Here is a 13599-nt window from a genome sequence, read left to right on the forward strand (position 1 = left end):
AGCCAGTATTTTGTTGCTGAATACTGTGGACCCGGAAAAAACAGGCTCTCAGTATTCCAGTTCCATTAAAGATTGGAACGCTACTTGTTTGGTCCAGCAATTTCATGTAGTACTCCCTGTATTCTCACAACGAGAATTTTTTCTATTATCTTGTAATTTATGCAAAGCAATGTGACTGGATGGTAATCGGATACTGTGCACGTTGTTGAGTGTTCCTGTGTTCTCTCGCCAATTTAAATCAGGATAACTTGTGTGGCCTTTGGACCTGCCAGTGTTCCTTTTCAGTCTGTCTGATTTATTTCCAATATTCCCTTTCTGAGCAACTTCATTTCCTTTACTCTGGAATACCACAAACTTTTTTTTTTTGTATACCTCGTAAGTTTTGTAATAAGATTAGTCGGTATCTTGTTTTTCTCAGCAGGTTTCATACGAAGCGTTAAAAAAAATTAAATGATACAATAACACGTTTGACTACCTTCTCCCACCGTTACTGTGATGTCTATAGAATCGTTTTGTTCTTCTCCAGTTGGAGAACTCTATGCTCAAATTTTTTTCACCACGCTTGCGTCGATGTTGCTAGAGTTTAGTTTCCAATAGCACCTTCCATACGGAACTGATGTCGAGAATCCTTTAATTAGAACTGAATGATTATCAGTAATGCTGAGCGGTATGAATTAATAGCCGTCTACGTCAATATTTCCGAGACATAAAACCTGTCCAATCTCGATGCTGCATTTGAGCTTACGTAGGAATAACGATTCATCAGAATGTTAAGCTTATCAACTACGTATTTTACAGTGACAGCAATTGTTACTTATTACAGGGGGCTGAAATGTTGCCCTTAGTATCCATGGCTGGTAGCACACAAAGTCACTTTCAAGTATCAGTCAATTACGGTAGTTTCATAAATAATAGGTGAAAGTTTATCGGAAAAAGTCTGCCTTCCCATTTTCTTGCTCGACTCGGATGAGTCATATTGGCAGTACTTTGGGAATGTCGTAAACTTCATGAGAAAGAACTGTTAAAATGTTTTATCCTCTTAATTTTGGTTAATTAATCATTTAGAACGAGTCGTATAATCTTAGTGACAGTATAGCATGTACTGTAAGTAGAAATCTCAGAACTATGCACTCGCCACAAGTGAAAAACACATGGAAATGGGAACTTTTATTGTTGCATGCAACTTGATTAGGGATATATCGAGCAAGAAAAGGGACAGGCAAACTTTTTCCCGATAAACTTTCATATATATATATATATATATATATATATATATATATATATATATATATATATATATATATATAAAAACAAAGATGATGTGACTTACCAAATGAAAGTGCTGGCAGGTCGACAGACACACAAACAAACACAAACATCACACAAAATTCAAGCTTTCGCAACAAACTGTAGCCTCATCAGGAAAGAGGGAAGGAGAGGGAAAGACGAAAGGATGTGGGTTTTAAGGGAGAGGGTAAGGAGTCATTCCAATCCCGGGAGCGGAAAGACTAACCTTAGGGGGAAAAAAGGACGGGTATACACTCGCACACACACACATATCCATCCACACATATACAGACACAAGCAGACATATTTAAAGACCAAATATGTCTGCTTGTGTCTGTATATGTGTGGATGGATATGTGTGTGTGTGCGAGTGTATACCCGTCCTTTTTTCCCCCTAAGGTAAGTCTTTCCACTCCCGGGATTGGAATGACTCCTTACCCTCTCCCTTAAAACCCACATCCTTTCGTCTTTCCCTCTCCTTCCCTCTTTCCTGATGAGGCAACAGTTTGTTGCGAAAGCTTGAATTTTGTGTGTATGTTTGTGTTTGTTTGTGTGTCTGTCGACCTGCCAGCACTTTCATTTGGTAAGTCACATCATCTTTGTTTTTAGATATATATTTCCTACGTGGAATGTTTCCCTCTATTATAACTATATATATATATATATATATATATATATATATATATATATATATATATATAATGTGCGCGAACAAATTTGCATTTGAGTTCCTCTCATCTTTCTATGCATATATATGCTCCTTTGGATGCTTACAGGTCTTTAGTCTGTAGTTGTTTCGTCTATATCATTTCCGTTCGATGTTTATTGGACCAGTCTCTTGCTGTACAGTGATTTAAACCGATTATTCAAGGTTTTTCGTGAGTTTGTGTAACTATTACTGCTCGTCTGTTTCTTTCTTAAGTTTGCATGCATTGCTTGTCTTCATGTAAAAGGAGTGAGCTACGACCAGTGCATTATGTTAATTTTTACATGTTCAGGTAATCTGGTGCTGCATGTTTCGCCAGTGACAACATTGAGGATTTTCGAGATATGCTGTCTCTCGCAATCAAGCTCATCGACTAAATCTTACATTGTCAGAAAATCGGTGGAATTGTCAGTATTTGTGTGGTTGCTGAGCAAATTTTACAGTGAACAGTTGTGTCCTGCAGCTTATTATCTTACGCATACTTGTTTGCCTTTTCTTGATTTTACACTCTTTACTCCACTTGAAAACTTGTAGCTCTGATATCTCCTCCACCGACAGATCCTCCACGCCATTATGCATTGTACGTGATTCAAAAAAGTCAAAGTGAATGATTTCTTTAGAATTAGTTTGTGAAGCATTCTAACTGTTTTACGTTTGAGATATATGGGAATTAGGCTGGTGCCAAAGCGACCTGTTCTATATCATTTTGGTTCCTGGCTGAATATTGTGTTCTGCATAGGCCTACGCATAGGGAATGAATGTTTAAATCCAGTGTCAGGATTAGACTTGCGCTCCGTCGCAGCTACGGTTCGGCAGTTTTGGTGCATAACATAAATTACGTAGTAAATTGTAGAATTACTGGTAGTATTCATAATATTGGTAGGTAAGGAACATAACTGAAGGTATGAGGGAGAAACTAGGATCCTACGACTTCTCCTTGTTTTTTTATATATTTGTTTTGCACGTAACGAAAACCACACGTCATTCAGTGTTAGCACGTCATGTATTTTATATTCTTACAAAATACAGACTGGATTTTATAATAAAAATTGGTTGACTTCTGCGTTCTTATGTAACTAAAGCAAATACCTTTGATGTAAGTACAGTTTACATGCACAAACATAAAAAATTGTATAATTATTGTTATTATTTTGTACTCAACAGAATGTTCATCATGATCAAAGGCAAGAGTTTCCTGTTATAATTGATAAGTGCGAAAGCTGTTTAGCAATAACAGATTCATGTTTTGTATAAGCTCGACGAAATATTGAAGCGATGTTTGATATGTTTTTGTTTTGCGTTTTCTTTAGGTTTACCTTTTTTTTGAAAAAATTGCGTTTTCTAGTGCTATATGATAAATCTTTATTTATTATGCATACTACAACGTCTTTCTGTTTCTTGTTAGATATCAACAATTTTCGAATAAAAACTGAATGAACACTGAAGATTTCAATTTTTCTCTAAACACTGTTTTTTTTTAAGTTGCAGACCGTCGGATAACTATATAGAACAAAAAGATTCCATATGTTACGTGGCCGTTTCTATATCCTCAACCTGTTTCTAGACGGTTCACCGCTTCCGGTTTTTAGAGAAATCCGGTAAGACCCTCATCACAAACGCAGATAAAGCGATCGAAATGAGGTAACACCCAACAGGTATAAAACACGCCTAAAGTACAGGTAACGCGGTTACGATCTTAATTGACCAAAGCTACTAGAAAAACGTACGTAGTTAACGCTTACTTACGATAGCTTGCAGCAGCCTGTGGTAATTTTACAAGACTAGTCAGTATTATATGCCAGCGTACAGTTGCGTTTTTCCGCTATCACACATTATGTAGTCATGTTAACAAATGGCTGTTTTTTTTTTTCAGATATCCGGCATTGGATTGATTGCGGCCGGTGCCAAAGTGTTGGCGGATGTCGGCGGCTACTCCAACTTCTTGGAGGGCAGCGTCGTCGCGACGCCCGTCGTACTCATCGTCATCGGCGTCATCATCTTTTTGGTGGCGTCGCTAGGGTGCTGTGGCGCCATACGGGAGAGCGCTCCCTTACTCATCGCGGTGAGTGGCTTAGCGAGGAAAATGTGGTAGCAGGAGAGAATGAGGGAGAGGAATGCGGTGGGAAAAAAAAGGGAGAGATTGGCAAATTACCGAGAGTGAAAATGTGGAAGAGACACGGAGAAAGAGGGAGGAATTATCAGACAGACAGAGAGGCTGAAATGACCTTCATGGTGACACTCGGCTGGAGACGTGATTAATGTGAATGATGCGGCTTCAACTCGGCCCGAGGTGAACTTCATGTTTGGGCTTCCTTCTCGCTTATTGTAGTTGAGTTCAAATCTCATCTCACTGCATCCCATCATAGTTTAGTTATACTGTGGGCGATACTATCGATTAACAGCTCTTTTAGTTCCCTCCACTAGCTGTGGGCTGGCGGCTGGCACAGAAATTTTGAGAGAACGCGGTGTCGTCGACGTTACCAGCTGACGAAATACCGAATCCGTAGAGCGCAAGGATACTATACATGGGAAGACAACAGGATTATTTCAGTGTAGATAAAGGAGAATCAAAAAATTGTTGTTCTTCTAATGTAGACTTCTTTCTATCCACCCATTCTTCTCGGAATTTCGAACAGCTGTTCCATTCGATGAAGGCCTTCTCTTGATTCGCAAGAAGCATGAAAATATCCTGGTGTTTCTTAATTCTTCCTTTCTGTGTTTAGGTGGCAATTTTCGAGTCAAGTAGCAACTATGCATTGCAAAATTAATGCTTGTTGTCGCCAACGCGACGTGTTAAAACGAACAAATATGTCGTGCCTTGTTCCAAAAGTAGTATTTGTTAACAACATGTAAATAAAAAGCGTCTGTCTGAATCACATTAATTTTATTTTTAGTGGAAGAATGACTTCAATAAAAGTTAAGAACACTTGCTTGCTTGAACCTGAAAGAGATCACCAGGAAAATGACAATATAGATATCATGGGACAGGATACAGAACACTTATTGAGAAACATAAATTTACAGACAAACCGAGAACAGAAACCGAAAGAACCTACAGAAAAGAACGAAAGAGGAATTCAGCAGGAAGTTGAGATTTTAGTTGAAGGAAAAAGCAAATTCATAAGCCAAATAAGTTGAGCTCAGCTCCCTGGCTGGAAATAACGATATAAAATAACTAATATCAGTGTGTTTGCTTACGTAATAGTGTCCCATTTTCCACATGTTTGTACCGAAATCAACGACTTTTATGCAGCGACTAGCCACAATTTGCCAGTTCTGTTGATATTACTTCTGTGACCATGTGCCCTTCTAATCAACATAAACGCCAACTGGCTCAAAAGAAGAATGTCCTGCTCACCGTCGTCTGTGAATCAATAAAATGGGTTCGGTGTGCAGTAGTTTTTGAACTGTTTGAGTACCGTTTTTCTGAGCTGGAGTTTGGGAACATCCCCACAATTCCTTAGACTGAGAGAATCTCATAAAACCAACACCAAAAAATTCTGGTGCACCAGACAAAGGTTCAATTATCCATTGTATGAAATAGATTCGGATCTGGTGCCCCTCTACGCGTGTCAAGAAAGCGTTTTGCACTCTGAGCTGTACGAATAGCCGCCTGGATGATTGTTTCACAAATAAAGCAAGTATATTGCAACATTCTCACAACACGAGATCGATGGGTGGCCGCTCTGACGCCTCTGCCTTTAAAAATAAATTAAAAACACCGATAAAATACAGTCTGTTTCTGAGATGAAGACTGAATGCGTTCACGGTAGATGTCAGCTTTTTATAGCGCACCGTGACTTTCACGTAGTTTTTCTTGTTTGCCGTTGTTGCGAAGCAGTGTGAAACAGCAGCAGACACACCTCGTGCTACGGACTAACTCGTCTGTTGCCTTGCTGGATTTCGCACTCTCCCGGGAAGTTGCGCTCTCCCAGGGGAAATTTCTGTGCACTTGTGCTTGCGCGACCTCAGTTCTCTCAAGCCACAACATAGGAGAGTGCACTGCTGTTGTTCTACTCCTATGCGCCTACTCCTAGAGTTTGCGAGAACAGGACTAAAGGGGGTCTTCAGCTCTGTCGTATACAGTCGGTTTCCCTCTTTTAGAGGCAAATCGTTAATGGTGTAACCTTTGTGAGATCCATATTGGAAATATCTTATAATGTTTCCAGGTAATTATTCTCCTTTTTATTTCTTTTTGCTACCAACTTTCGCTAAATTAAATTAAGAACCTTGCATTCGGTCTGGAGGAATGAGTTCCATGTGGTTGCCAGTAGACCCTCATACACGTATTCCGTAGCTCCCTCAAATCATCTCAGACGAATACAGGAACGATTCTTTCAACATGACCACGGCCCAATGCATCCACTGTCGATGTTCAGCTATAAATGGTACTCAGTCCTTAATCAGCAAAGTATGAAAGACACTTACATACATTTAAATAAACCTTTGTAGTCATTGTTTTTGATTTCTTGACATGTGATTAAAGTAACATTTTCATACAAAGACTAATCTAAACACACAAAAAAGTACCGCCGTTCTGCACGCCCCACCATTTTATCACTCTTGTCATATCACGTTCGCTAGATGAAATGGAAGCTGGCAATGAGATTTTCCATGTCCTTTGAAATTCTTATTTCGTACCAATACACTGGAATTCTGTAGGGGAGAATTCCGTACCTAGAAGATTGTGTATCTCAGAACACAATGCTTTTGGACGGTACTTCAGTCTAGCTACCGATCTTAGAATAACATGAAAGAATGCGCACTAGGCACCGTCATAAGCAGTCTCCGTCATTTTCTACAGTTTTTGTTCTTGTTGGACATGAGGTTATGTTCTGTGGGAAGGTGTGTGATGTTATTTCAGTGATTACAAAATCGAGTCAAATTTGGAAAGAACGTGGCAGCATCGGTGATCATGCAGTTCTGTTAGAATGAAATGATAGTTAAATGAAGACACTAAGCTGTCGTCAGGCGTTGATATACATCAACGGGGACAGTTGAAAATTTGTGCCCCGACCGGGATTCGAACGCGGGATCTCCTGATTGCATAGCAGATGCTCTATCCATATTTTTTTTTTTTTTTGCAAGTGCTCTACCAACTTTTTTTATTTTTATTATTTTTTTTATTTTTAAATTTTTTTTTATTTATTTCCAATGTCAGGCTTACCACCTTTGCTGACATACATTTTGTTGTACTACCGCATAAATAGTGTCTACAATGTCCATATGTTGACAAATAGTGCCTAATTAGAAAATTAATTAATTAAGGAAATGAATAAAACTGAAAATGCCCAAATGAAAGACATGAAAACATTGCGGATAGTACAAATGCAAAAGAAACATGCTCCTGTAGCAATGAAATGAAATTCGTGTCGGGGGCGACACCTGCCCACGACCCGACGTTCGATAGAGCAAGAGAGCCATCTATCGACTCGTTCTCCAGACGTTGGTTTAAGACTGGGTCGTCTTCTCGAAATTAACTAAGGGTCCGTAAGTGTGATCGATGTCTATCTCGGCTTCTTCGTCTATCTCATCTCTCACCCGTCACACCCCATCTGGCCGGCGGGTCGGTAAATGTAAGTCGCAAGTAATTAGCGAAGTCTTGCCCATATTTCTTATGCTGTTGCAGTTTCGTGTGTCCATCCAGGAGAAAATGCCAAAAATCAATTTTGTCCTTTTCCGATTCGTTATACATGTAGCCCACCACCATTCCCCGTACCCATGTCACTGCATTGGTTTTTTGGACCGGAAAGTAAGATTCTTGGGGGGGAAAAAAGTGTATCTGATGAAATTGTGTGAGGGGCGAAGCCTAACAGGAACGCCAATATCTGTTGTGCCAAGTGCCACACTGGAGCCGTCCCACTACATGCTAAACGATGTTCATCAGTGTCCACTGTTGCGCAGCCTAAACATACTGGAGTGTCTGCCAAATGAATCGCGTGCCGCCGTTGATTCGTTGCGAACTTCCTATTTACCACCACATACCATGTTGAGCGTACCGACGTTGGGAGGTAAACATTCCGTATAACGCGCCATATCTGTCGCCAGTTCTCGTCTGGGTACTTCTTTTCCAGGGTATTCCTGGGACGCTGGGCAGTAAGAGTTGGTATACATCTCGCGTCGTTGGTAGTCGTGTTGTTGGGAAGTAATCTCTGACATCGCTAAGCTAAAAAAAAAAAAAAAAAAAAAAAAAAAAAAAAAAAAAAAAAAAAAAAAAAAAAAAAGACATGAAATGTGACAGCTTCGGTGAAATATGGCCCACATTGACTGGAGGCAGCATTGAAGTGGGCGCTAGTACATCGGCCAACGCACCCGAGATATTGCGAAATTGACCGCGCCACTGTCGGAAAATCGTAATGACGAATAACGCCTGTGCCTTTTCATATACGTTCACTAGACCAAGTCCACCCTCTCCAGGTGGTAGCGTAAGCGTTGTGTATTGGATCTTAAACAGGTGTCCCACACACACGTAGGTTCCGAAAGTTGCTTGTATCCGTGATGCCATTGTGCGCATTAAAGGCAGGACATGCGCTACGTGAGTGAGTTTCGGTGCTAGGTATACGTTAACATAGGTCACCCTCTGAATCATATCCAACGCTCTTAATTTCTGTAACAGCACCATTGTCCGCATCAACTTCAATATGCGTCGGTAGTTATTCGCTGCTGTCCGCTGCACATCCGTGTGGAACGTAATACCTAGACATTTTATGGTCTTAACTAACATGAGCGGGCCTTCCTCCCCCGGTTGTAATCCTCAACCGACATTCATGCAGCGTGATTTTTGTAGATTAAGCACGCTTCCTGCCGCCATCCCGTATCGCTGTATCCATGCCAACGCCGTACGTACTTCTTCGCCTGTCCGTGCCACCAGCATCACATCGTCAGCAGAAGCGCGGCAATTAAAGGTCAGCTGTGGCAACGGCACTCCCTCCAACCGTCTTCGGAGACCATATAGACAGGGTATCCATATGAGCCACCGAGGGCACGGAGGATATCGCGACTGCAGGGATTTATCCCTTGCACGCTCATACCCGATGGCTTCCTGCACCGCGACGCTAGAAACAATACAACTCTGCCTCTTTTAATCATTGGAAGAATGGGACGTCTACACAGGTTGCCACTATAATCGGTCATTCGGGGTAGTATGGAACTGCGACCCATCGCTGAGCACAGTACAACGCCAGTCATGCTTCCCGGACACATCGCCATTTCAAATGCAGCCTTTTGTGTTGTGGTGTAACGGCGTACTAAGAATGAGACGATAATTTCCCAGCATAGCTGTTGCTGGTCTCCGACCAGCGGTGCTGGATTACACAGAACGTTGCAAGAATGCCATTACTTATTCTCGGATGGCAGGGGTATGTGCTTGGTGCGCAGTACGGGGATCGTCACTTTTGGTGGTCAGGCATGGCCGACCGACTGTTGACGGCGAGTATGCCTGTCATCACGTCCCTATGCAGTCCAACATAGGGCCACTGTCACATCCAATGTCCCAAAACCTGGATATCGCTCAATTTGACCAACTAGCTAAATAGCTACCCACAATGAGGCCTCTTTCAAACTCCGGCAGGTGCTGATAAATCCATCTTCTTCAAAGTGATCACTCAATATCTGGCGCTTTTAGCGTCCCATATATAACCTAATAAGCCTGTTAACTACATTAAAGGTGAAGAAGACTAATGCACTCTGGTGGCCGTTCCACGCATCACAGAGGAATGTAACTCCAGTCATTTACATACCCGCCGATGGCATGTACGTGTATGAAGTTTGGTATCCGCCTATGCCTAATGGATGCTTCACTTTTTTTGTCAGACAGTTTATCATCGATTGGCGTTATTACATATCCCGCCAAACCTAATTTCATTTTCATTACGACCGTAGTTTACTTGCAAGATCAGATCAATGGAATGTATAATGCCTTGAAAAGAAGTAGTAAGATATCAAAAAAGTAAAACAAAGGCGATGTAATGTAGTAGAAATAAATCAGGTGAAGGTGAAGGAATTATATTAGAAAACGAGTGACTAAATATAGTAGAAGAGTTTTGCCATTTGGGCTGCAAAAAATTTACAGTGCTAGAAATAAAGAGGATTTAAAATGTGGACTGGCAGTAAGAAAGAAAGCTTTTCTGAAAAAGAGAAGAGTGTTAACATTGAATATAAATTTAAGCGTTAAAAAGTTTTTTCTGAAAGTATTTGTTTGGAGTGTAACCTTGTACAGAAGTCAAACATGGACGACAATCAGTACATCTAATAAGAAAATAGAAGTGTCTGAAATACGGTGCTACAGAAGAATTGTGAAGATTTTATGAGTAGATAGAATATCCAATGAAATACTCAATCGAGTTGGTCGAAAAGATCTTTATATTAAATATTCACCAAAGGAGGAATTAAAGTGATAAGAGACATCACAAAGCATCAAAGAATTGTTAATTTGGTAATGGTTAGAAGTGTGGAAGGTAAAAATTGTAGGCTGTAGTACTTATGAACAAATGAAGAGAGCTGTGCACAATAGAGTAATATGGAGAGGTACAGGAAACCAGTCTTCTGACGAAGGACCACAGCAACATGCGGTTATAACTGCGTCTTCTTCTCCAGTTTGTTACCTTACTCACTTGTTTGCTTCGTGGCCTATTCTAAATATTTCAAAAACATGTTACTCCATTTCTCGCTGAACAGCCCTCAGTTTTTGAATGATTTCTGCATTCGTCATTTCTCTCCACCCGCACACTGTAAGATTTCCTTTCCAGATGCATCGCAGGCTTGTAATTTTGTAACTTTTTTTTGTATAACGTTTCCTCCAGCTTTAATCATTTCTAAAGGAATACCAGGAGCTTTCCCGTTCTGCATACCTCGAATGGCTTTGGAGACTTCACCAATCATTACTTTTCTGTTTATCTCTTGCACAATATAAGTTTTTTAAGAAGTTTCATGAAATACGTATTTGTGATGTCATCCATAGGACTCAGTGCCACACCAAAATCGGCAACGCTCATCGATGTCATAGACATTAGCGATATCGCGCTGCAGTCCGCAACGACGAATGGGAGAGGCTGAAGTAAACGCGCCCTCTCTCTCAGCACAGCAGCGCCCTCGCACCGTGTTCGGCATAGAATGTTCAAATGGCTCTGAGCACTATCGGACTTAACATCTGAGGTCATCAGTCCCCTAGAACTTAGAACTACTTAAACCTAACTAACCTAAGGACATCACACATATCCATGCCCGAGGCAGATTCGAACCTGCGGCCTGCGGTTCCAGACTGAAGCGCCTAGAACCGCTCGGCCACCCCGGTCGGCTCGGCATAGAGCGTTCCTCCCAGTTTGTGATGACTGTGATAACACCATCACAGTCGTACACGAAACTGATCTTAACTTTCGCCATACTGGGGCTCTGACGCACTTTCGAATTCCGGGCGAACCATAATGACGTCATTCGTTGGATTGGCGTTTCACTTGTGGCATCGTGGCATTCGCTTCAGAACTGTTCCAGAGATTCGACAGGCAGTAGGCTGCTCCATTAGCACCATCAACAGAACAGGCTCTGCTAATGGTATACTACGCCTTCCACATCGCTGGCAACGGGTTCTACACAACGCTGGTGACTACTCTGAAGGACAGTAACAGATAAAAACATGTAATTCTTTTGTATCGGTTGTGAATAAATAGTTGCCACTATTTAAGTTCCAACCCTCGTAGCTGTGTTCTTCAATTTGAGATTTTCTTTTGCATTCTTTGTAGGTGCTATGTTATTTGCAGTTTGCATACATTTCTTTGTTAAATAATTACTCCTTTGATCCGTGCTTGTGTAAGCCGCGTTTCGTAAGACGCATTGATCCTTGTTTTATCGACAAGACCGCAAATAGTCGCAAGTGGCTACATTTCCTCTCAGATGTGCTACGCAGTTATCGGAAGGCACGCCACTGGAAATAAGGCAATCCGTGTTGGACGAGCACGGCAGCTTCCCCACCAACTCAGCATTGATAATTACAGGGCTTAACAGAACATTTGGAGACCGCCGGATGAGTTGCTCGTGAGATACAAAATGGCCTTCAAACTTATGAGACTTAACTCCATTGCGGGTAAATTTGAAAAAAAAGAAGTCTAAAAGGAAACAGCGACGACTCCCGAAAATGTGGAATGCCATTTAACATGGGCCAGTGTTGTGGTGAGTGCAGATTAAGTTCAACGTGTAGTACTGCCTGTACTTCCCGCTACAAAGCATGTATCAACACTCAAAGTCAATGTTCATAGTACTTGATGTGCCAGCCATACTAATAAATACAGGTATAGTACTTGAGTTACGTATTTGCTTCTACAGCGTCCAATCACATTCATGTGACCACCTGCTAAAAACATGAATAACAACCTTTTGCAGCTCAGACCAATGCAAGACATGCATGAAGAGAGTCAATGAGGCTCCGGAATGCACCGACAGAAATGTAGAGCCATGGTGACTCCAGTGCTACGGCCAAGTGCGCTAGGTTTCTTGGTTGAGGATCCATGGTGCGAACAGCACAATCGAGGTGATCCCATAGGTTATCGACTGTGTTTGAATCCAGTGAGTCTGATGGTCAGGAGAATGGACTAAACTCATCCTAGTGCTCTATGATTCACGAACGTAAAGTGCGAGCTGTGCGACACGTTGCATTGTCCTGCTGGTAGATGCCCCTGTGCTGAGGGAAAACAAACTGCATGTGGATGTGGACACGGTACCCAAGGACAGACGCACACTTATTTTGATTCATTGTGCCTTCCAGAATGACGAGATCATCCAGGCAATGCCCTCCTGCCTGGACCCTTCCAACGATTGTTGCATGGTGTTTGCTTCAGACGTTTCACGCCGTACACGCCAACGGCCCTCAGTCTAATGGAGTTTAAAACGTGATTGATCTGGAAAGGCCATCTGTCGCCACTCAGTGGACGTCTAGCTACGGTATTAGCGTGCAAAACGCCCTTTGTCGCCGATGAATAGCGATCAGCATGGATGCATGAACCAGACACCTATTGCGGAGGCCCATACGCATTCGCTGTAAATCGCCAATGGTAAACTGTGATATCGCCTTGGTTCATCTGGACGGTCAGTTGCCCAATAGCTGCACGTGTGTTCGCCTGAACACATCTCTGCAGTCGTCGTTCCCTCCTGTCATTTATGGCCCTGGTGCACCACAGTTGCCTTGGCACCAGTTTTAGATAGCTCCATTTTGCCACACATGGTTACACTTACAGCGGCACGCGAATAGTTTACAAACTCAGCCATTTCGGAAACGTTTCCGCCGTTGTCCCGAAAGCCAATGATCATGCCCTTTAGGACGTCAGATAAATCGTTCGGTTTTCACGTTAGTACAACGACTACACTGTTCTCCGCGTTTCCCCGACATGTGGGATTGATTTACACTCGAAAAATAATTAGTTCCAATTTTGGCCACCAGGTGCAAATCTGGCGCTGTGAGTGCAAGAAAGAAATATAAAATGTTTCTTTACGTAATGGTTTGGGAACTGGACGTGGTCAGAAAAAGTCAAACAAGTGAGAAAGGCAAAAAGTTGATTTTATTATTTACCGCCGCTTGCACAATTTGTCCAACATGAGCACCGGAGATGTCGACGACA

The 13599-nt window shown here is 41.8% G+C and overlaps 1 protein-coding gene across 1 annotated transcript in view; it reads left to right on the forward strand.

The window, feature by feature from the left end:
* The window catches only part of LOC126458586 (23 kDa integral membrane protein-like), a 53570-nt gene that overhangs the window by 20542 nt on the left and 19429 nt on the right, over positions 1–13599 (forward strand). Inside the window, exon 2 of the mRNA XM_050095727.1 lies at positions 3867–4055. Within this exon, the coding sequence (XP_049951684.1) occupies positions 3867–4055 (189 nt within the window). The remainder of the gene's footprint in view (positions 1–3866; positions 4056–13599) is intronic.

The sequence above is a fragment of the Schistocerca serialis genome, chromosome 1 (assembly GCF_023864345.2).
Source record: "Schistocerca serialis cubense isolate TAMUIC-IGC-003099 chromosome 1, iqSchSeri2.2, whole genome shotgun sequence".
Taxonomy (NCBI): domain Eukaryota; kingdom Metazoa; phylum Arthropoda; class Insecta; order Orthoptera; family Acrididae; genus Schistocerca; species Schistocerca serialis.